Here is a 23,403-nt window from a genome sequence, read left to right as displayed (position 1 = left end):
CTCCGGCTTCTCAATTTCAGCGTGGTCAGACTAAGAAGGGGTTCCTGGTCCTGGGGGTGCGGGGGGGGAGCCGAAGGAACAGGCACCGATCTGTGCCCTAGGCGGGGACCGCCTCCCTCCAGCTTCGGCAAGCGTGCCGGCGCTTCTCGCGGCCGGCGGGCGGCGGCAGCGGCTGCGATCCACAGGCTCCAGATCCGTCGCCCCGAGATCCGCTGCCCCCCACTTACCTCCCGGCACCTCGAAGCGCGAGGGGGCCAGGAGCACTTGGCAAAGCGCAGGAGGGACGTGGCTGCGAGGCGGCGGCGAGTGAGAGACCAAGAGGAGAAGCGGGGAGAGGAAGGAGCGGCCGGCGGGAGGACACGGAGCGCGCAGCCGGCGTGGGGAGCGCGCAGCGGCCTCGGAGGAGGAGGAGGAGGAGGCGGAGGCGCGGGCAGGCGGCGGCGCCAGAAGCTGGGCAGCCGCGCTCGGCTTGGCGGTGGCGGGCAGCGCGGGGCCACACGGACCGCCGAGATGGATTGCTGAACCTGCCGGGGCTCCACTACCGGACTGGACCAGGGAGGGGGGCGCCAGTGCACCCAGGACGCTGTGCCCCAAGGGGCCCCCCACTGCAAGCTGCTAACTCCAAGTCCCTTGCCTCTGCTGGGCCAAACACGCCCCCGCGCCCCTCTCGCAGCTGCCACCGCCGGGGCTCCCAAGGCTCCGGGCGGAGATCTGCGCCTCCCGGGTGTCCCCACCCGCCAACCCGACCGTGCCTGGTCGCGCGCGGGCCGCCGGGCCCCCATCAGACTCCGCCCGGCAGTTGGCTTCCTCGAACTTGATTTCTCACCTCTTCAGTCCCGTCACCTCCATCCTCTTTCCCCCGGTCTCGCCTCCACCCCCTCAATTTCCTCCTCCTCGCCCCCCATTTCCACCCTCCTCCCCCTCCCCCGGCCACTTCGCTAACTTGTGGCTGTTGTGATGCGTATTCCCGTAGATCCGAGCACCAGCCGGCGCTTCAGCCCCCCCTCCAGCAGCCTGCAGCCCGGCAAGATGAGCGACGTGAGCCCGGTGGTAGCTGCGCAGCAGCAACAGCAGCAGCAACAGCAGCAGCAGCAACAGCAACAGCAGCAGCAGCAGCAACAGCAGCAGCAGCAGGAGGCGGCCGCAGCGGCGGCGGCGGCGGCGGCGGCAGCAGCGGCGGCAGCGGCAGTGCCCCGGTTGAGGCCGCCGCACGACAACCGCACCATGGTGGAGATCATCGCCGACCACCCGGCCGAACTGGTCCGCACCGACAGCCCCAACTTCCTGTGCTCCGTGCTGCCCTCGCACTGGCGGTGCAACAAGACCCTGCCCGTGGCCTTCAAGGTAAGAGACTGGCCACCCTCAGCCCCCAGGCCGGGCTCGGTGGAACCTGCCCGCGGCGGTCTCGGTGCCCTGCGGGGTCCTCCAAGACTCCAGTCTTGGTGGCCCCGACTCAGGGGACCGAGGTGGCCACGCTCTACCTACCCCCGCAGCGGTCACCGTGAGCAGAGCCCCTTCTCACCTGTGCCCACTTATCACTCCCATCCCAGCCTGGGTCTCCTGGCTAGTTCATCCTTCGTGTCTCCCAGTCACGGCTCTTGCCGATTCCCCTGCTGGAGCCCCTTGGCCCCAGACGCCCGAGGTGCCCACTGTGAGCCTCGAGCCCCTAGCTCCACCCCGCCCCCTTCCCCCGTGGCGCGGGTCCCCGCACTCCTCCCAGGCATCCCGGCCTTCTCTCCAGGATTCTGTGCTCTCCTTCCCGCCTCCCCCAAAGCCTCAGGCCGCTCCTAGGGGTTGGCGGCCCCTTTCCGGATTGGGTGCTGCATGGCAGTCCCGGCAGCTCCTGGGCTCGGGCTCGGGCCGGGTGCCTACGGGGTGCCAGTGCCTGAGGATGCTTGTGCCTGGGGCGTGACGAGGTGCCAGCCGTGCGTGGCGAGAGGGTTGACGGTGCTCAGCAAACTTGGGGATGCGGGGCAGCGGAGACGGACAGGGACATTCGAGCCCTCCTTGGCGGGCTCCGGGTTCCCGTTACTCGGAGGAAGGCGGGGTCGCCGGGGTCCCCGCTTTTATCGAGGCCCGGCAGCTGCGGGGTCCAAGGCGCTGGATCCCCGAGTGCAGGGATGAGCGTCGGGGAAGGGGATCCCGGCTTAGGTTGCCTTCTCCCGCCCCGCTCAGCCCGGGAGGAAGAGGGAAACTATGGAGCAACTTTGGCGGGTCAGAATGAAAACGGAGGTGAAAATTCATAGACTTGCTTTATTGCCTTGAAGAGCCAGAAATCCCCAGAAGGCAGGTCTGCTCGGGAAGGGCGGTGGGTGGCTCCCGCCGGAGGCTTGGGCGCCAAGGTGCGCCCCCGCGGCCTCCTCCACCGGAGTCCGTTAGCTTGCCAGCACCGGTAGCGGTGGGAGTCGGGCGGCCGCCAGCAGGTTGAAGGTGTTCGGGTCCCCAGCCTCTGGCCATAGCTATGGTGCAGTTTGGGGTTCCCAGAGCCATCTGGGAAGGTGGTGGTAGCGCGGAGCACCCCCCCACCAGAAGAGACGGTGCTGGGTTGATGGCTGTCCACTCTCGCTGGTCTAGGCGCTAGGGATAGAGGGGGTGAGCCAGCCAGGGAGATGAATCCCAAAGGCACCTCCAGCTCTAGTGGGTGGGCCTGGGACCCAGCATCTGTGGAGAGCAGGTTAAGCATGATCTTGAAAGAAAGAAAGGGAGAGAGGGAAGAAGGGGGAAGAAAACAGGGGAGACTGTGCCAGTTCCTTCATCCAGGAGTCTGGTGCCAAACTCCCACGGGCCCCTTGCATTTTCCCCGTCGTTGGTCGCCAGTACCCCCCCCCCCCGCACCAATTCAGATTCCGTGTGTGGGTGGGGTGGCGGGGAGGGGGCCCAGGTCAATCGGAGCAGTTACCTCTTCAGGGCTTCTATCTGAACAGAAATCTGAATGGGCTCTTATGGAAGGGGTGTGTGTGGCACTGTATCGCAAGTTTCATTTTGTAGTTGGATCGAGCAGAGCTCCTTAAAAAAACACACATGCCACATTTCTCCTTTTTGAGAGCATCCATTTTGTAGACTAATGTTTTCTTTGTAATGTGAAAAGGTCAGATATAGGTGAAATTGTAGAAAATGGTATTTCCATATGAGAGGTATCTTTTGCAATGTCTATCAGCCAAGGGCCCGGAATTTTCTAAGCAGTCTCTGTGAGGGTAGACATTTTTTTCTAAAACAAAAACCAAGCAAAAATCTTTTTCCAAACCTAAATTAAAGTAGGGGTATTCACAAATCAGTAGATATTTTGTCTAAGCAAGGCCATGCATTAAAGTTTAAACTTTATTAATTCGCTGTCTAGCATTCTATGCACCTTCTGGTGTGACTGTGCTTAGGATATAACTGTCTTGAACTGTTCGTCTTAAATGCTGATAAAGATGGAATGTGATTCAGTTTGAACTTTTCTTGGATTTCAAACCTGGATATTCTAACTAGTTTCTAAAACTCTTTGAAAATGAATTTCTTTGCTGTTAAGCATTCTAGTCACAGAGTGCATTTTTTTTATTTTAACCAGTAAACAGACCATTGATAACAATAAGGCATACTGTAATATTTACATTTGTAATACGTTGAGTTAGCCAAGGGCTGGACGCTCAGCGTTCTTCCCACCTGTACAATGGCATTCAAGAAGTGGGTGATAGCTGAGGCTCACTCCTAACAATTTTGTCTCTCTGCTTAAAATATATATATATATATATATATATATATATATATATATATATATATATATATATATATGGATATTTGGAGGTTCAAATTTTGACAGCGACTTTTATGATTTTCATTTCAATGATGTAACAACAGCCTTTTAAAAATAACTTGCATTGGGAATAAATGCATGAACATAGTAGACTTCTCATATTCTCAACCTAATGGAATACATCTGCAGTGAAGACATAATATGAAGAAGTCCCCGTTTCAGAAGTGGTGACAGCAATTTGGCTATCATATCCAGAGCTATATAGGAAATAAGCTATAGTATTGTTAGGTAAAAAGCACAGAGGTAAATACCCTTAAAACAGCCCCCACTCCTGACTTAGAGAACACAATTGTTGAGAAATCTAGTGTTCAAATCAATACAATATTTCCTGAGCCCATACTTCAGGTTTGTGACACAATTTGACTCCAGTCAGCTAGAAATGAATTCAGTAGACTGTTTTCCGTCTGATAACTTAAATAGCGCCGCAACATGATATTGACAATGGATTATTTTAAAAAGTACAGAATCTACTGGTATTGTCCATATAATATAATTTGGAGATTTTTAAAAAAGAGTCCTTATTTAATGTATATTCAACATGTAAAAAACAGAACTGCTAGTGGTCTTCATGCAAAGTCCATGTCACCATTGTACTTTTACCAAAGTTCTGCAGTTTTGAAATAGCCAGTCCTTCCAGGTGTCAAGGAAATAGAAATACATATTTTTAACACTTCTTTCAGGTGTATCTCACTAAAACCCTAAAATAGTTTAGGCCTCCTCTTCGAGGATGCTCGGCCCTTTCTGTCACAGATGATTTTAGTGAGCGGATGAAGCAGTTTGCAAATTCAGCTCAGTAGTTGGTGGTTGGTCTGGTAGACAGAGTGGCTAGAGTATGTCAGCCCTGCATCCAGTAGCACCCTTTGAGTTAGGGGCCTGTCAGCCTCTCCACTGTGCAGCCTGCTGTTCAGGGTTCATAACTAAGCTGCCTTAAATAACTTCAAGCTGAAACACTTTGTTGACATCCAGATGTATAACTTAAAGCTCAAAGTGGTAAAGGCCCATGTCACTGTTTTAAGTTAGAGAACATGAGACCATCTATATTCACGAACATCACTTTTTTTCTAGCAATGTTATAGAAGAAAACATCTTTAGATTTAGGACCAAGTACTCATAATTAATTTTGTATTTTTAATAACATTTTTCAGTGTTGATGAAAAGAGTTTCCAAATGATGGTGCAATTTCTGTTTGAGACGGCTTTGTTGACATCATTGGCCATTTTTCTCACTTTAAATACAATTTTGCAACTTGTGCGTACTTGGTGTTAGTGAGTTAAGTCTTTCTTAAGTGTTTAATGATTAGATTTTGTTTATATCTTTTTTTTGTTTATATCTTTAAATAAATCTAACTGTGGCTTAATAAGGGAAGATATCATTGAGCTTGTCAAATCCTCATTAAGCCCAATGCAAAGTGTTTTTGCAAAGTTATGTCAATTACAGTACATTAGGTTATATGAAGACAGAGTATGCTGCTTGTAAAACTCATTTAAAGGCAAATATTGTGGGGCTGAATATATATAACTTATTAGTAAGTTAGAATAAATTTTAGATAGAAAATACATACTTTCTTAAATGCTGGAAAACTTACATTTGAGGAAAAGTACGGTAGGCATCCTTCTCTGTGTTTCCTCCTTTGGCAACATTGCCTTTGTGTTTCCAGAGTTCTAGAATATTCACTGCTAGATGATCTAAGTCATTGAGATTCATGGCACATGAATTGCTAGTTTAAACTGAAAAAAAATTCACCAATTTTTTGTTGGACATATATTTAAATTTTTGAGATGACATATTGTATTAATTTTTCTTTAAGAATTCAATTTTTTTTCTGAGTTGAGGAAGCTTTCCTGGATTAAGTTCGAAAGCCACACTGTAGCATTTATTGAAATATTCCTATAGTTTACTTTTAAAAAGATAGACTTTTCTTTTGTTTTTGCTTCTTGCGATTATTGAGTGGCCTCTCTCTTCATTACGAAGAAAGATATGGTCAGATTCTATCTTGGAAGTAATTATATTTCATTTTACTGCATGTGCAATATGCCAAAATAATGTTAATCTGTCAGAGTAATTGATTAGCTTAGACTAAACTGCTGCCCATGCAGATGTCATGGGCAATTGTAAGCTTCCAGTACGGCAAGACCACAGGAACAGGGGTCCAAGTCAAATTCACCATCGCTCCTTGTTCAGAGTGAGGCACAGATTTAGTCATAATGGGTCTCAGACAAAATTTCAACATCACTAGCGTTAAATACCCCTAACTTCGTTTTGTACAAGCTGCATATTGTGTGGTTTAAGTGCTGGTTACAGTGGGGTGTGCTAAATAAAGGAAAATGTTTCTCAATTCTGGAATGTCAGAACAGAAACTGACTCCTCTCCTTCTCATGCTTTTCTTGACTTTGTTATATTTTAAGAACACCTAGAAGTGTAATTATTATGATTTCATCATGAATTATTCTTTGCAGAACAGTACTTCGTGTTGGGTAGCATAAGAAAAAATTCAGTTCATGCTTCCTTCTAACCAGTTAAAGAGTGGTGCTTTTCAATTGTTCTTTTTACCCCTTAAAACGTTTTTTCCATTGCTTGGGTTTAGTACAGATAAAACGTGTAAAAACTTCTTCATGCTTTGGTTTTCTTTTAGATAAACACGATTGAGAAACTTTTAAGCCTAAGACATCTACTTTAAAAAGTATTAAACATGTAATTATACTTCCGAATGATATAAAGTCAAGTACAGTACTCCCCCTCCCAAGACTTGGGCCACCCCCTCCTCAGAAAAAACATTGGTCAGTCTGGTCTGGTAGAATGAATAACAGAAAATACACTATATTTTAGCCACTAGACTGGACTGAAGCTCAGCTTTAACAGAAAGATTGTCACTGTGTGTGACATTGGCATGTTCTCTAGACCCCAGTTCTAAGCTCATAGAAGGTACACATAACTTATAATTATCCATATGTTTTGCTAAATATGATCTGTAAATACCTGTATTTAATACCTTCATTATTATGCTGCTTTAGTAAAGTGGATTTATATATTTCACTCTTAAGAATCTTTTCTTTCACATTTTCCCTTATTGAGTCAATTTTTGTTCTCTTCTAACTTAAAAAAAAGTCCATTATGTTAAAAATACGTAGTAAAATAATAGTGTTCCAAGCTCTTGAAAACCTTTAAACTGAGGCAGATTTCTTTATTATAATTATTATATTTTCTGAAACACAGCCGGATTGGAGTGGAGCCCGCAAAGGCTCAGCCTTTTTCAACAGTATTGCAGAGCGTTTGAGGCCAGGAAGCGAAGAGTGGCACGTTCAGTGGTACTCCTAAAGAAGGTCCGCCACTAAAAGCCTGTGTTTAGCAGGCAACAGATGTGGGACTGTCACTCTCTTTATCTTACCCAAAGCAAGACCACTATAATGACACTCTGTGCTCATGTGGCATCTTCTACATTTCATAGCATAAAAAATTATTTTCAGTTTATATTAGGAAACCATGGTTCTCAGAGACGAAATGATTGGAGTGAGGTCCCAGTAGGTATGGAGAAAGACTATGGGGGAGTGGAGTCTCTTTAGCGCCTGTAGTACTTTCTTTCACCTTTATTATTATTTATTTTGAGATCGAAAGGCAGGTAGCAGGTGTTAAAATACAATCTGCCGAATGTACAAAATGTCTTAATACTCAGGTGAACACTGGCCGACACAGTCAATTGCTTCTGCGTTTTCAAATGTGCAGTTTTGGCTTCAGAGAAACGCCTCATGGTCAGGAGCGTCGTTTCAGTAACGTCGGCGGCGGCGGCGGCGCCTCTCGCCCCACCCGAGCTGCTAGACCAAGGTGACAGAGAGGAAGTCTTGTTCTCAAGGGATTTGCTTTTGACTCAGGAGACTTCTCGAGTTGAGAATGGCTGTGTACTCCAGGCACTGCCGGTCTCCACTAAGGACCCTTGGCTGTTGGCGAGGGGTGCTGACTCATCCTCTAACTGGTTCTCTCAGCATTTTAGCTGCTAGCCCACAAGCGGCTGGCTGCTGAGAACAGTGCTTTTTCATGGAACTCTTTCATTTACTTGTTTCACAGACATACACAGACACACAGACACACGCACACACACACACACACACACATGCACACACACACACACATGCACACACACACACATGCACACACACACACACACATGCACACACACACACACACACACACACACACACACACACACACACACACACACTTCCTATGTGAGGCTGTGGAGTGCCATGGCATGCTTGTGGTGATCACAGAACACCTTCAGATATTGGCCCTTGTCTTCTACCTTGAGGCCGTCTCTTAGCTGTTTGCTGCCGTGTACCAGGCTAAATGACTCAGACTTGTCTGCTCACCCCATCTCCCAGTAAGGGTGCTGGTATTACAAATGTCAGATCTACATCTCTTTGTGTCTGGCCTTTACGTGGACTCTGAGGATTTGAAATCCGCCCCCACACTTCCATAGCAAACACTCTGACCACTGAGCCATCTTTCTGGCTCATTTAAAAAAAATACTCATCAAACACCTCCTAAGATGCCAGGCACAGTTTTGGGAGTTGAGGTATGTAAACAAACTAGATGAAATGAAGGCCGTTCTTCACATTTTGGGCTAATTTAGTAAAAAGAGTTATTAATCGCCAATCTATAGGCTGTAAAACTGAGAGTGACTAGACACGGTGGGACACTGGGAATGTGAGTCCAACACTTGAAGGGAATTGAGCTGAGCAAGGTACAAAGTTGAAGAAACTGGGAAACAGCCTAAGAGTCGAGTAAGAGTGACAAGATGTCTGGACAAGGTTTCATTTCGTTTGATTGTTTTCCTGGCTGGGAGAGAGGATATAATGGGGACACTACTTGGTGGGAGGGGGCACAGACTGGGACTGTTCAGCCCTAAAATATAGTGCCTGCGTACCCCTGGAGAGGAGACACACTTTAAGGAGGATACATACCAAGTGTGTTGGGGAAGATCTGAATGTGTTGTGCGGGAACTCTGACAAATGATAACACAGAAGCAGAGGTGGGAAAAGGTGGAGCGGGGTGTTCGCTAGACAGACGGAAAGCGGCGCGGGGTGCCGCGTCAGAATGGCCGCTTTAGCTGGGGCCAAGTTACCACAGGATACCTGGGCACTAAATGAAGAAATGGCAACAGGCGGTGCAGGGAATCCTGGGAGTTCCGGGAGAGGATGGGCCTGCCCCTGAGGAGCAGGGTCTTGGAGGTGGACTGAGAACAGAATGCTTTCTATGTGACAGGGAAGGTTCCCCAGGGCCAGCTTTCTCTTAAATAAAGTTTATTCCATGTTAGCTCAAGGTACACAGCAGACCTAGGATGAAGTGATTCTGAGTGTGTGTTAGCCTCAGAGACAGGTTGTCCTGTATCCTGCTGAACGGATAAGCTTCAGATTAACTCTTGAAGACCACAGGGGCAAATGTGGCATTCCAACAGGGTAAATGAAGTAGAATGGGATTGTGGGTATGGGTGTGTGCTTACTTATGTGCAGGTGCACATGCATGTATATGTGTTTGGAGGTCAGAGGTCAACATTAGGTGTCATTTTTTTTTGGAGCTAATTTTATTATTATTTTTTTTGGCTCTTCTGTGGGTTCTAGGACTTGCTGTTTAGGGTAGAACGCTGATCTACCGCACTCTTCCTTTTTCTGCTTCCCCAGAGCTGGGATTACAAGCACATGCCATAACACCTGGCTTTTTACACTTCCTGTAGTGATCAAACTCTGGGCCACACGCTTGAAGGCAGGCACTTTCCCAACAAAGCTTCTCTCCAGCCCGGGGTATATTTCCTGATTGTGTCGTGATCACTTTCTGCCTTGTGTAGGCCTTTACTCTGTATCTAGACTTCATTCGTTTGATAGCTTCGACTGTCTCTCTGGGCCCCACAGCAGAGAAGGCATGCGGCACACCTTCACAGTGTCGTTAAAAGGTGACCGTTTAGCCCCATGTAGGGAGATGAACTGTATGACACTGCCCCTACCCGGTCTGTATGCAGTGTCTCAGCCAGTAACTGGGAGTTTCACCCGAAAAGTCCTTTTCCATAGAGCTAATCAGGGTCTGTCTATCTCTGTCTCTGTCTCTCTGTCTCTGTCTTTCTGTGTGTGTGTGTGTGTGTGTGTGTGTGTGTGCGCACATCTGCTGTCAGAGTGCATGTGGAGGACAGAGGTTGACACTGGCATATCGTCCTCACTTGCTCTCCACCTTGTTTTAAATCACATGTATGTATGTCTGCATGCACTCTCACACATGCATGTACGTGTGGAGGTCAGAGGACAACGGGACAGCTCTGCTTCTCTCCTGTCTTGTAGGTCCCAGGAATGGAACTCAAGTCAAGCTTGGTGGAAAGTGTTTAATCCAGGGAGCCATCTCCGTTCCCCTCCACCTTAGGTTTGGGGACAGAGCCTCTTATGGGAACCTGGAGTTTGCAGACTAGGCTAAGCTGGCTGGCAAGCTCCCTGAGATGGCCTGTTTTCCACCTTCTAGCAGGGATTGCACATGCAAGCTGCCTCCCCCCAAGTTTCTGCACGGTTGCTGAGGATCTGAACTCGAGGCCTCATGTTTCCGAAGCAGGTGCTTCACCCACAGAGCTGTCTAGGACCCCTAAATACTCTTCTGTTTTTAGCTGACGATCTGACTTGAGACCACACCTCAGGGCTCTTGGGGCTGTAGACAGTTGACACCTTAATACGTACAGTGCAATCTGCAGATGAGGCCTCAGCCTTCTTTCTGAGGTATAATTCCCGCAGACAGTCTAACACGGGGATTTAATAAAAATGTGCATATATTCTGTGAAGAACTGGACAGTAAATAAAGGGAAATTTAGCTTGCTTTCAAAAGGGGTGGACCCTGAACCATCAGCGAGTTTGAAGTAGTGTCATAACCCAGATGCTTCCCTTCTGGTCTGCCGTGGCTGGACCACAGCACTGGGTCCTGATAAGACATCGTTTACAGTGAGCATGTGTTCTCAGGCCTTAAGTGTTTCTGATGTGCCACCGTTCCTTCTGTATTTCCTGTTTTATGTAGGTGGTAGCCCTCGGAGAGGTACCAGATGGGACTGTGGTTACTGTCATGGCGGGGGAATGATGAGAACTATTCTGCTGAGCTCCGAAATGCCTCTGCTGTCATGAAAAACCAAGTAGCAAGGTTCAACGATCTGAGATTTGTGGGCCGGAGTGGACGAGGTAGGTCTTTGACTTTTATACTGGGCGTGGAGTAAATACATTAGGCTCTCCGACGCAATGCGGACTTGTCCATATGCAACTCAGCATCTTTTTACTGAAACAGAGCCACCGAAGGTTTGTTTAAATGCATCCAGATGCCCTTGAGTGTTTTCATTTGTTTTATGATATTGAAGAGTCAAACGGTGTTTTCAGAAGAACTAGCTCCTAATTTCATGGGGCGGGGGGGGGGGGTTAGTGTGTACAGTAGAGGAAAGAATGCTCAGAGCATCAAGTTCTGAATTATGAGGAGTCATGTGACTTGAGCAGACCGAAAGGCAATGGGGAACGGAATGGGATTGCTTTGGAAACATTTCCTACAGTATCAGCTTTACTCTGAGTTGAAATAGGGACAGCTAGATCACTGTCTTCCCTTAGCGATATCACCTCTGAATGCTTTCAATTAGTCTTGTAGTAAGAACCTTTTAAAAATCATTGTTTAGGCTTTATTTTTATTTATTTATTTTTTAAAAAATTTTTTAAGACATGGTCTTACTATGTAACCCTGGCTGGCCTGGAACTTGCTATGTAGATCAGGCTGACTTCAAACTCGCAGAGATCTGCCTGCTTCAGCTTCTAGAGTGCAGGGTTAACGGCCACCAAGCTTGGCTGAAGGCTTTTTTGTTTGAATTACTTATATGAGAACGACTGTAAAATTTCCTAGACAACTGATCAGGATCTCAATGGCTCCACAGTGTTTCGGGTCTTCAGTCATCAGAATCCACATTTAGAGGGGTCACGAAACAGGAAGTAATTCTTTTTTTTTTTTTTTTTTTGGTTTTTCGAGACAGGGTTTCTCTGTGTAGCTTTGCGCCTTTCCTGGAACTCGCTTTGGAGACCAGGCTGGCCTCGAACACACAGAGATCCGCCTGGCTCTGCCTCCCGAGTGCTGGGATTAAAGGCGTGCGCCACCACCGCCCGGCCAGGAAGTAATTCTTTTAAGGATTTCACCACTGTTTCAGAAATGGAATTCTTTTTTGAGGAAGTCTCTAAGGAGACCAGCACTTTGTTTTTTATTTTACTTATTCTCCAGAGTGACTGTTACTGGTTATTCACCTGTCGGAAGTATTATGTTCGTTCAGTTTACTGGATCTAATATTTCCATTCAAGTGTTGCACCAAGAGAGGAAAGGAGCAGGAGCGCTTTAGCGCCGAGGTGACGTGAACCCGGTGCCTGTGTGTGTTCACTGCGGCCCAGGTTTGAGTCAGGAAATGAGAAACACCCATTCTCAACCGTGTCCAATAATTACTCTCCAGTTTGGGTCATATGTCAAATTATTACCATTGTAAAAACTTGATAAGGGGAATTTAAGCAAGACTGTTTCCGATGAGTAGTTTTAGTTACTTTCTAGGAATGGGGCCAAGAAGCTGTACTTTTTAACTTGAGAAAAAAAAAAAAGCATGTTAATGAAATGCTGTCACTGAAAGGTTGTTTGAACCGAAATGAGGTGCAGAGACTCTGAGAGAACCAAGCTAAAGGGGCTGTCTCTGTAACAGGCTCCCTGCTCCTTCGTTGGAAGACTGTGAAGACGCGGCTTCTCTCTAGTGATAGACTGGGTTGGAGGGTGTGTGTGCAGTCATTCATTCATTACTCCATCTCCTCTTGTGTGTGGTCATTCATTCATTACTTCATCTCCTCTTTCTGCAGTTCTGTTTGTTTCTTACTGTTGCAGAGTCACAGCACAGTTAAGTTTCTCCCTTTCCTCCTGAAAAAAAAAAAAAGTGAACATAATGAGGTAGCTGTGTGCTCTCAATGTAAATGTGATGATGTACCTGTATATTCTAAATCGCATCTTTCGTCTTATGTTACTGTGAATTTTAATATTTAAAGGATGGGCTGCTACTCTTTATTTTACAGATCCAAACTTGGGTTTTCATTTATTGCACTTTTGTGTTATATAGACACTAAATCACCCCCCCTTTTTTCTGATCAATTTGACTAGAAACTATGGTGGAGTGATAGTGTACTTTGTAAACCCTCAACATATTTATTTAAGAAACTTCAAAAGGAAACAAAGGGTGTGCGCTGTTTTACTATATTGGCTTTCTGAGTTTTGGCTGGTTTCCCAAATAGCAATTTTTATATTAAAAAAAAAAGACAGACTTAACTGCTTGCAGACTTTTCACGCATGGAAGATGAAGGAAGCCTCTTTTGATGAAGTGTAATTATGTCCAAACAGAGCTGACCCCCTCCCCCTATATTTCTTATGATCTTAACTGAAGAAAGTAGGATTTTTCCTTTGAAGCAGCTGGGACGTGGTGGAGGATCTGAAGTGCTCCAGTCTGCTGCCAGAGGCAGGATGGAGAAATTGGTCCAGACTTGTCTTCGAGACTGGGGGGGGGGGGGGGGGGGGGCGGGGGGGCGGGGACAGGGAGTGGGTGGAGAGAGAAGGAGAGAGAGAAATTGATTTATCACTAATAACAGATTTTATATTACTATGTTACTTTGAATGAGAGGAAGCAATAAGATTAAGCTAAAATGGAGAGAGAGAAAAGACAGAGTGCACCAATAAGAGGCGGCTCTGGATGAAAATGAGTCAGGTTTTCAGTGGCAGGAAACCATCAAGCCTGACCTGCTTTTTACAAGACTGTCCCCAGCTTCCTCTCCGGCTCTCACACATCTTCATCTCTGCTGCTAAGTCTTCGCCGCGTGCTTCGTTGATGGACGGATGGATTTTTCTCTCCATGTGTTTTGTCTGATGGATGGATGGATGGATTTCCTCTCCCAACTTTACAAAAATGTGTCTTCGATGGTGTTTAAAAGAAAAGAAAAACAAAACAAAACAAAAATCAAGTTTTGTAGATATTATGCTTCCTTTAACCTTTTCACTTGTGGACACATAGACTCTGAAATTGAAAATTGGGCTTTAGGTTTACAAAGCATCCATGTTTCCTTCCATTCGCTTTTGCTTCCTAGATCATTGCAGGACCCAGCATTCAAAAATGCCTGAGATAAAGTACAGCGTCCGTGAAGCTTGCATGAAGTTGTTTTTTTTAATTGTCTCTTCCTTTTCCTCCTTAATATTTTACACAGAAGGGCTTAAAATGACCTTGACCATTTCTTCCCCTCCTCTTCCTCCTTCTCCTCCTCTTCCTCCTCATTTCTTCTTCCTCTTGGGTGTGCTACCCTCTTTTGATATCAAGTATGCTGCTTTTGATTTACAAGCCTTTTAAAGCATTTACAGTGCACAGAGCGTGGTGTTTTGTCATTTTAGGACACAATCCTGTGTACAGTCTGGCTCTTCCTGGCAGCCTCTGAGGCTAGATTGTAACTGTCTTTCAGTGATGGTTCCCCTATGGATCTAAGAAATGGTAGGGCCTTGGCTAGTATCGCAGGACTAGTTCCTAGATGAAACTGTAGATGATGTAATTGGCTTTGCCTATGTAGGATTTGGATTCTGTGTGTCAGGGGGTTACAAATGTGTTTGCACATGTGTGTGCTGGTACCTGTGAGCACATGTGGAGGTCAGAGGCTGATGTTGAGATGGCTTGTTCAGTCTCTTTTCTACTCTTTTTTCTAGACATGGTCTCTCATGCAGTTCACTGTGTCAACCATACTGGGTGACTCTGTGTCCCATTATCCTCTTGTACTTTGCCCTCCAGTGCTAGGGTTACAGGCACACATTGTCATGCCCATTTTTTTTTCTTTAAACATGGGTGCTGAGAATCTGACCTCAGGCCTTTCTTACTCACTGAGCCATCTTCCCAGCCCAAGTAAGATTTGTTTTAAATATCATCATTAGCCTTGATTAGTGGATCATCCATAGATGGTACCTTTCCACCACAGCTCTTGGAGCCACTGTTGAAATGTTATCCTGGCCAGGAGGCGGTGGCGCACGCCTTTAATCCCAGCATTCGGGAGGCAGAGCCAGACAGATCTCTGTGAGTTTGAGGCCAGCCTGGTCTACAGAGAGAGAGATTCAGGACAGGGACCAAAACTACACAGAGAAACCCTGTCTCAAAAAACAAAACAAAAAAAAATTGTAATCCTGGGCACTGGAGAGATGGCTCTGTGTCTAAGAGCACTTGTTGCTCTTCAAGATGACCAGTCTGGGTTGGTTCCTAGCATTCACGTGGCTGTTCACAACTGTCTGTCAGTCACTCTAGTTCTGGGAGATCTGATGCTCTCTTCTGACCTCCAATGGCATCAGACATGCACGTGTTGGACAGACATACCTGCAGGCAAAACACCCATGTACATAAAATTATGTGAAAATTGTAATTCTGGATCCATGCACCGCTGGTCTCTTTGGAAAGTGGAATATGGAAAACTTTTTGTTTTAAGTTAAGGAAATCACAAATGCCCATATAAACATTTGAGTCAGGAAACGCATTATTATAAGATGAGCTAATTAGTGAGTCAGGTCAGAGTTTCTGGAAGTTTCTTCCACACTGTATACAGGGGCTAATTGGAGTGCAAAGAACACTTTCTGACTTTGCCTTCATTGTTAAAACACAGTTTGAGCCCGAGGAATTGACCCTGGAAGACGACACCAACCCTACCTCTTTTTAAATGTTTTTTTTTTCAAGATTTTATTTATTTATTTACTAATACTTTTTAGATTTGTTTTATTTTGTGTGTATGAGTGCTTTGACTGTATGTATATCTATGTACCACATGCATGCTTGGTGCCTGAGGAAGTTGGGAGCCTCCATGTGGGTCCTGGGAATCCAACTCAGGTCCTTTGCAAGAACAAGGCCAACTCTCAAGCCCTAAAGGCGTTTTTAAAGGGGAAAACTGGTTAATTACTGAGTATTTTGATGCTCGGGGCTTGAAGGGTGGGTTTTGTATCTGGCACTGTTTCTATATGAAGTGTGTTTCTCTGACTTTGAGGGGAGCAAAGATAACTTATTATCCAAGCAGGTTGTAAAGGTTCAAAATAGAAACAACTTTCAAACCAGTCATGAAATGTTCGTGGACATTTTCACTAGCAGGTCCTGTGGAGACACCAAGGTAGAGCAAACCACAGGCATTCTTGATGTATTAATATTAGCACCAGGGATGCTGTCTTCCAATACAGTCTTTGGAGCCACTGTTAAAAATGTAACCCCATGTCTGTGGACCACTGATCTCACCCAGAATGGTGTTTTAAAACGTCTTAATGCAAATTAACTTTGAATCCAGAGACTCAGCCATTGTTTTAAGTTCTTAATCTGGACCTCCTACTCACCCTTTTGATCTCCATTTCTGTTGACTTTGAGTTTTCTGGGACCAGTTTAGAGTCCTGGCTGTCTTAGTCTTCTGGCCAATGTTAATGTTTACAATAAATCCTCTGTTCTGTACTGAATTAAATTACTTAATTCCGTGTAATATCTACAATGTAGTAAATACAATGTGATGCATCAGTAATACCTAAAAACAGATAATTTCATCCACTACATTAATCCATTTATATTTATTATTTCCTGGGCACGGAGAGCTAATTGGGACACACCTAGAAGTAAGTTACTTATTCCTTTTTCATAGTCTATGGTAAAATAGGAGAAACCTCTTTTAATTTCCCCTTCCTTCCTCCCTTTCATCTTTCCCCTCCTTTCCCTCTGTCCTTCCTCCCTTCCTCCTTCCTTTCTCTCTCCCTCCTCCTCCTCTGCCCCCTTCTTTCCTTTCTTCTTTTCTGTGTGGGGGAATTGAACCCAGGGCCTTATACATGCTACCTATCTCTATCTCCCAGCTACAGCTCTACCCTAGAATATTGATTTTAAGGTCAGAAAGGTTTGGGATTAGTTTCTTTTTTCCCCACTTGATAGTTGCAGGACCTCGGGTAAGTGACTGGGCTTCTCTGGGCCAAGCCTTCCTCATTTGTGAATTGGGGTGATGACTCGAATTGGGGAAGGTTAAGTGAGATGATGTGGTTGATGTGGCTGCAGCTTAATGCGTTTCTAATCAATATTCATCCATCTTAAGTCTACCCCTTCCCACATTCCTGCCCTGTCCTTCCCTCTTAACCCCCTTAGCTATGGAAAAGCAGTCAAGAGTCTTAAGACTATCCACACACAGTAACAAATGATGTGTTTCTTAACCAGATTTTAGGAACTTACATGGTCTGGTTTGAAAAGAAAAGCCATTCAGTAGACTTGACAGCCAAAGACCTGTTCTCCATTAAGCCTGCTGCATAACCTGTTCCATATTAAGCTATGAAAAGATTGCATTAAACTTCACGTTGCTACATATTGTCTAAGATTTGTGTTTTGATTTAGTACTCCCAGCTTTCAGTAGAAGGGGGAAAAATCTGACCAAAAAAACAAAGCAAAACAAAAGGAGCTTTTTATCTGCTCCAGGGGCAGACGCCCGCCCGCCCGGGTCCTCTGGCGAGGCCTGCTGATGCCTTATTGAGTCACCGTTCCCCGCCCACCTTTTCCTGTCTTGTAACAGTTTGCAGTTTTGACTATCTGACATGACTAACCATTGCAAATCTAACTGATTGCAACTGTCAGTGAGTCTGTAGAACAGAGGCCAGTATCTTCTGGAGAAAGCAGACATTCAGATCTGTTACCACACTCTCCCCTGCCCCCCACACCGTTATTCATCACTTTTAGTTCATTAATGTGACGCAGCAGAGGGAATCTATCACTGCAGAAAATCTCTTCAAAAAGCAAACTTCATGCTTGCCTGGAGAGGGGTCTTGCATGTTTAGCAACAAATAAATTTCTATAGGGAGTTCCTTCAAGATTTCGCTGTGAGATGTATGTCAGGGGAGGAGTGAGCTGGGAGGAGCAAACTGTTCCATGATGAAATCATATACCACAGGCGCGTTAAGGCTGGGACAGGAGACATGGGCTCCCCCGTTGAAATGATTCCCATGATAGCTTCCCTCTTTCATCTTATTACAGTTCACTTAAGCAGAAGCAACGCTAAGGCCATGTGAAGTAAATAACATCACCAATAATAATTTACTGGTGTTCTCTCAAGGGGTCATGACCTGATCCTAAATAAAGACTTTTAAAATTCTCAGCCCTCATACAGGGTTGTGTTCCTAATGTTGGATAAAGTAGGAAGGCAGAGACCCCTCTTCAAGGGGTCCCAGGGTTTTTTTCTCATTATTGAGAAGATTATTAGGGGGGAGGGGAGCTGGAGGATTCTTGCATAGAACCTCAGGGAAGATTCGAATCTTAATGAGTTTAGAAGAGTTCCTAAGTGGGTTTCAGGTTCAGAGGAAGAATTCCTGATTGGTCGCTCCCTCAGAGATGCTTCGGTGAAATTTGGGTGTCTATATACATTATTGTGGGGTCGTCATTGGCACCCATTTATAGTCACTGTGTTTTTTTCCCTTCTTCCGTCTACAGGCAAGAGTTTCACCTTGACCATAACGGTCTTCACAAACCCTCCCCAAGTGGCCACTTACCACAGAGCTATTAAAGTGACAGTGGACGGTCCCCGGGAGCCACGAAGTAAGTACTTACCTTTCTGTTGAAAATGCTAAGAGTTTATGGAGACCCTGTGAGGGATTTATTCTGAAGGAGTCAGTACCACTGTGACTATAAATTTTTAGGGAAGGACTGTTAATAGAACTTTACAGTTAGTAGAAAATAAAATCATAGCTTGACCTTTCTTACAGAGTTGCTTAAGGCTTTATAACTTTGGGGAACAAGCAAATATCTACTCATCATGGTAACTTTCAGCTAAGAAACTCTGCTCATCCATTCTGTGCAATGGGCAGGGCCAAAGGGACCCACGAGGCTGAGGAAGCAAATTATAAACTTAAAAATCTTAAACTTAGTCAAAAAGCATTTGTGTGTGTTTCCCATGGCCCAAGAATGTGTTTTAGCTCGCCCACTCAGTTCCCTTTACAAAGAGCACAAGGCTTAATTACAAAGAATTTATTTGCAAATGATAACTTGCTTCATTGTTACAACACTGTTGTAGGACCATTTTCTAGTAAGTGTTCTAGATAGTTCCTTTTAACAGAAAGGCACAAACTAGGTTTAAGTTCACGTTGGTTTCTTTGTCTGTCTATTGGGAAGGTTTATCCAGTAGTCAGTTGAAGGTAGTGTACTTATACTGTCTGGGCCAATATTTATTCTCCTCCTGAATCTGAAGCAGATCTGACTGGCTTCCAGCCCCTGCTCCTGCTACCCACTGTGGTTTGAGAAAGCTTGGCATGACAGCATTAAAATACATTTACAGAGTAAAGGTTATTTGAAGTTGAAGTGTGAAGAGTTCTGCGCTATATAATATGATATAAATATCATAGAAAGCTCTGTCTTTGCTGGTTGAATATTTTGGAGTCCGGAGCATTGCTTTTAGAAAGTTAGATTTGGCTTATGATGGGGTGGGCAGCTGATAGGAGTTCTAATATGATACCCCCACCCAGACAGTGAGGCTGGGCTCTTTCCTTCCCCTGGAGTAAGAGAGAAGGTCTGGAGAGGCAAAGCTTCTCTCCCTGCTTCGCATCTTTCAGCAATGGGCTCACACAGTAGCCCCCATCCCTTATGCGGCTGTCTTCTCCACAAAGGCTGACTGCTTGCCTGAGCGAGAAAGGTTTCCTGCCCCCCAAAGAGGTCTTTGCGGCTAGTTTTCCCCTCCTGTCATGTGTATGGTCTTCTTTCAAATTCCTAACGTTGGGTCAGTGCTGGCCCTGTCCAGTTTGGGAATATCTTATTAAGTGGTTTGGTTCACATGTGGTGTGAGTGAGAGCCCTCAAAGCTTAGGTCTCAAGGGTCAGAGGTCGTTCAGCACAGGTGAAGAGAGCAGAGCAAGGATGTCTTGGCTGGTTAGGGCTTTGCTAGTCTTTTCTGGATTGCCATACATCAGGGTTGATTTCCCTCCAAGGCAGGACATCTTTCAAGCATTTACCGGACATGCCCTTGAGCTGCTGAAGAGGCAGCCCCATTTCCCGGGCGCATAAGGCGGCACAGTAGCCTTTTAATATTTATTCAACACCACTAATATTTGCCTTCGAAACATGGCTCCTGCTCATCCCAGCTGCTTTCTTCAGTACATAGACAAGCGATTATTGTGCATGTGTCTGTCTGAGTGTATGTGTATTTATAGTGGAGATGGGTGCTTCTGAGTTGATGGTTAGAGAATCAGGGAAGGGTTGAATCTGCTCCGTTCTAAAAGAGATGGTAAAAGCTGAGCAGGCTAGTGACTTTGGGAAAGCTACTTCTGGTTCTAGTGTGGATGGTAGTATCTCATTTCAAAGAGATTGCTTTTGGGGGTGTTGGAGGGAGCAACATCAGTTAGCTGATAGATCTACTGGCCTGTGAAGACAGAGACGTGCCCTGAAGGCTGTAGAGTTTGGAATAGAGGATGCACACTGTATGTGCGATCTGAGTGTGTGTTTCGGGTAGTCCTCAGGGAAGCAGGAAGCAGACACAGACCGAGGAGTGCAAGGCTTTGTGGCATTTCTTTTTCTTTTTCTTTCTTTTCTTTTTCCCCATGCCCCTCAGTTTTTCTGAGTAGCAGTCCTGGCTGTCCTAGAATTCACTTTGTAGACCAGGCTGTCCTTGAACTCACAGACATCCGCCTGCCTCTGTCTCCCAAGTGTTGGGATTAAAGGTGTGCGCCACCATAGCCAGCTAGCATTTCTTATAAAATAACTACTGTCTGAAAGTGTGACAGCATTTCCCACCACTGTATGGTTACTTGCCTGAATGTAGGAATGTATCTGGTATCAGTAACTAGTTAAACAAACCTACCACTTGGACACTACTGGCTTCAATCCTTCTACGTTGGCCTTGGTCTTCTGTCATAAGGACTCAACTATGTCACAAGGATTCAACTTTGCCATTTTAATGCAGAAGCAGTCTAAGCCAATACACAAACAAGTAGTCACAGCTGTATTTAAATAAAACTTTATTTACAGGGCCAGAGAGATGGCGAATCAATTAAGAGAGCTAACTGCTCTTGTAAAGATTTGGTTTGATTCTCAACACTCACAGTGGGTGACTCACAACTTCCTGTAACTCCAGTTTCAGGGGACCTGAGCCCTTCTGGTTTCTGTAACCCCTTGCATGCACATGGTGCACATAAAATCATGTAGGCACACACATACACATAAATAATAATAAGGTATCTTTTTTTTTTTAGAAACCCCAGCTTTATAAAAACAAGTGGTGGGTCACATGTGGCCCACAAACTATAGTTTTCCATCCTTGCTCTAGACTTCAAAGTAGCTTATTTGATCAACCTTCAACAGAGAAAGGTTTCAGTAAAAGGCTTTCCTACACACAGAGAAAAAGATAATCAATACAATTGATTTAGTCAGTCTTCCCTCCAATTATAATTCCTGAAGTAGCTGCGATTTGCCATCAAAGTTGCGTATTTCTGTGTGTTACTTGAGTGGCTTGAAAGAGTTGAGGACTTATTGTTCCTGTTTTTTTTTTTAGTGGAAAGTCTTTCCCCTAAAGTCCTGTGTGTATACTGAAGTTGTCATTTCCAGTGGCCCAGATGACTGGATTAGTACTCATTCCAAGTTCACTGGTTGGGTCTGTCACACTGCTTGGACTGAAATCCCAAAGCCAGCATTTCTTTGGTGCCCACAGACAACAGACATGTTCCCCAGCTAGTCTTTGCCTTGTTTTTCTCATCTTCTAAAGACTAATGAAAATACTATCTGTCACGTCAGGTGCTGTAAGAACGTGAAGCAGTACGTGGTATGTAAACTAGGTAGTGTGGTAGCCGTGGTGTAGTAAGTGCTCATTAAACGTTAGCTATTCCTGCACCGTCAGAGGCTTGTGTGCAGACTTCCATGTCTGTGTCCCGGAAACAGGTGCCATGTAATCTGCTCTCTACTGTGCTGTTTTTTTTTCCTTTGAATAAAGCTTTACTAATTTTTGCACAGTAATAAATGGCACTGATCTGTGTTAATAAATGGTGCTCTGAGCAGGTATTTATATCACACTGCCTGGGGAGAACTGTGCAGAACTGATGAGTAACAGTTCTGTGTGCTACAAACTCCCAGGCAGGGTGCTGTGTGACTCCCCAATCCCACTCCGAGGCCCTACCTATCAACACATCTGCCAAGACTTGCTTTTCAGTCCAAATGGAAAGGGCTCATCCTTCTGTGTGGTTTTTTTTTTTTTTTTTTGTCTCTGGCAGCCAAGCCAGGGCTGTCGCATCACAAACAACTCCCTTTCTTAATATACACATCTGGCGTTGGCAGTTTGGACTTGCTTCATAAGAGCACATGATCATCACTCATTACAAGATTAAAAAGGACCCCATGGCATCATTGATGTTTTCCAACTTTGATCTTCTGCAGTTGTGATTCATCTCAGTTATAAAACTTCCCTTTAAAGCAACATAGGCCATGCCTTACTCCAACCTTCATCTTAAGCAGTGTAAACACGAGAACGGTGCACGTGCTTTGCAAAATGACATTTCTGTCCTTGGCCCAGCTTATCATTTCAAGACATGACATCACACCTAAGACCCCAAATTTGTAAGTCTTGCGCAGAGGCATGGCGTTTTGACCTTCCGTTGGCAAGTTAGCTTTGAAGGAGCAAGTGCCGTATGTTTGCCAGCAGGAGAAGCCAGTACATCGTCGGCAGCCACAGTAATGAGTTTGGATTTCTAACTCTTTTACACATCATTTCCTATTAGGGTCCTCTGGTTCACTTATGCACTTGGCTCCAACTCCAGTCTGATTTAAAGAATTTCTTCAGGGAGGTGGAAACTCAGTTAGCAGTGCCATGGTCTCTAGGAGTGATTCTGAGTTAGGGAATAAGACTGATGGAAATAGATATTGTTGACTGAAGAGTGTGGAAAGGTAAGTCATTACAGTTAGAATTGTGTGAACCTTTGTGCTGCATCTCCAGAAATGATCCCCAGGCAAGGACAATAGCTATTTTTTTTTTTAAAATAGGCATATTTCATTTTTCCATGGACTGGCCAGAATTTACCTGGGAAATTTTTCTTATGGTCTTGTTTGTGGTCTGACATGTGACTGTAGTCAGATGGTGACCAATACTGGATAGTCCACAACGGTTTCATTCGTGTGTCTAGTGCTTTGGCAGGGTCCCTGAAAAAAGGGTCTCCCCTCTCCTTTGGGGCTCTAGGGCCTCTCCAGTTCTCACTAGCTATGACTGACTCTCTGCATGACATTTTAGGGTTCCCTAAGGTGCAGAATAGGGGTTGCCAGGCCTTAAAGCTTAGGCTCAAAGCTTGCATGGTGTTATTTTGTCCACACTCACTTGGTTAAATCAAGACACAGGTAAAGCTCAGCTTGAAGAGGAAGTGATCACACTAAGGCAAAGGCATGAGTGGCAGGTGAGTGGGTCACCGACCACCAATGTGACAGGCTTGCACATGTGGTTAGCTGTGGATCATCCTGCTGCAAGGTGCGGGGGCGGGGGTAGAGTTGTTTTCAAGGTGTCATAGTCTGAAAGACCCCTTGACTTTTAAAATTGGGGTTATTTAAAATTCTATTGAGAGACT

At 45.4% G+C, this 23,403-nt stretch overlaps 1 protein-coding gene across 1 annotated transcript in view; it reads left to right on the top strand.

The window, feature by feature from the left end:
- The first annotated feature begins 950 nt into the window (after positions 1 to 950).
- The window catches only part of Runx2 (RUNX family transcription factor 2), a 130,119-nt gene continuing 107,666 nt past the window's right edge, over positions 951 to 23,403 (top strand). Inside the window, 4 exon segments of the mRNA XM_052745404.1 lie at positions 951 to 1,344; positions 10,832 to 10,882; positions 10,884 to 10,989; positions 18,309 to 18,413. Coding sequence (XP_052601364.1) covers positions 958 to 1,344; positions 10,832 to 10,882; positions 10,884 to 10,989; positions 18,309 to 18,413 — 649 coding nt within the window. The 5' untranslated portion in view covers positions 951 to 957.

Source organism: Peromyscus californicus, unplaced genomic scaffold (assembly GCF_007827085.1).
Source record: "Peromyscus californicus insignis strain IS unplaced genomic scaffold, ASM782708v3 Scaffold_19__1_contigs__length_69161282, whole genome shotgun sequence".
Lineage (NCBI taxonomy): Eukaryota > Metazoa > Chordata > Mammalia > Rodentia > Cricetidae > Peromyscus > Peromyscus californicus.
Note: the sequence above shows the minus strand (reverse complement) of the source record. Positions and strands in the feature narration are given on the sequence as shown.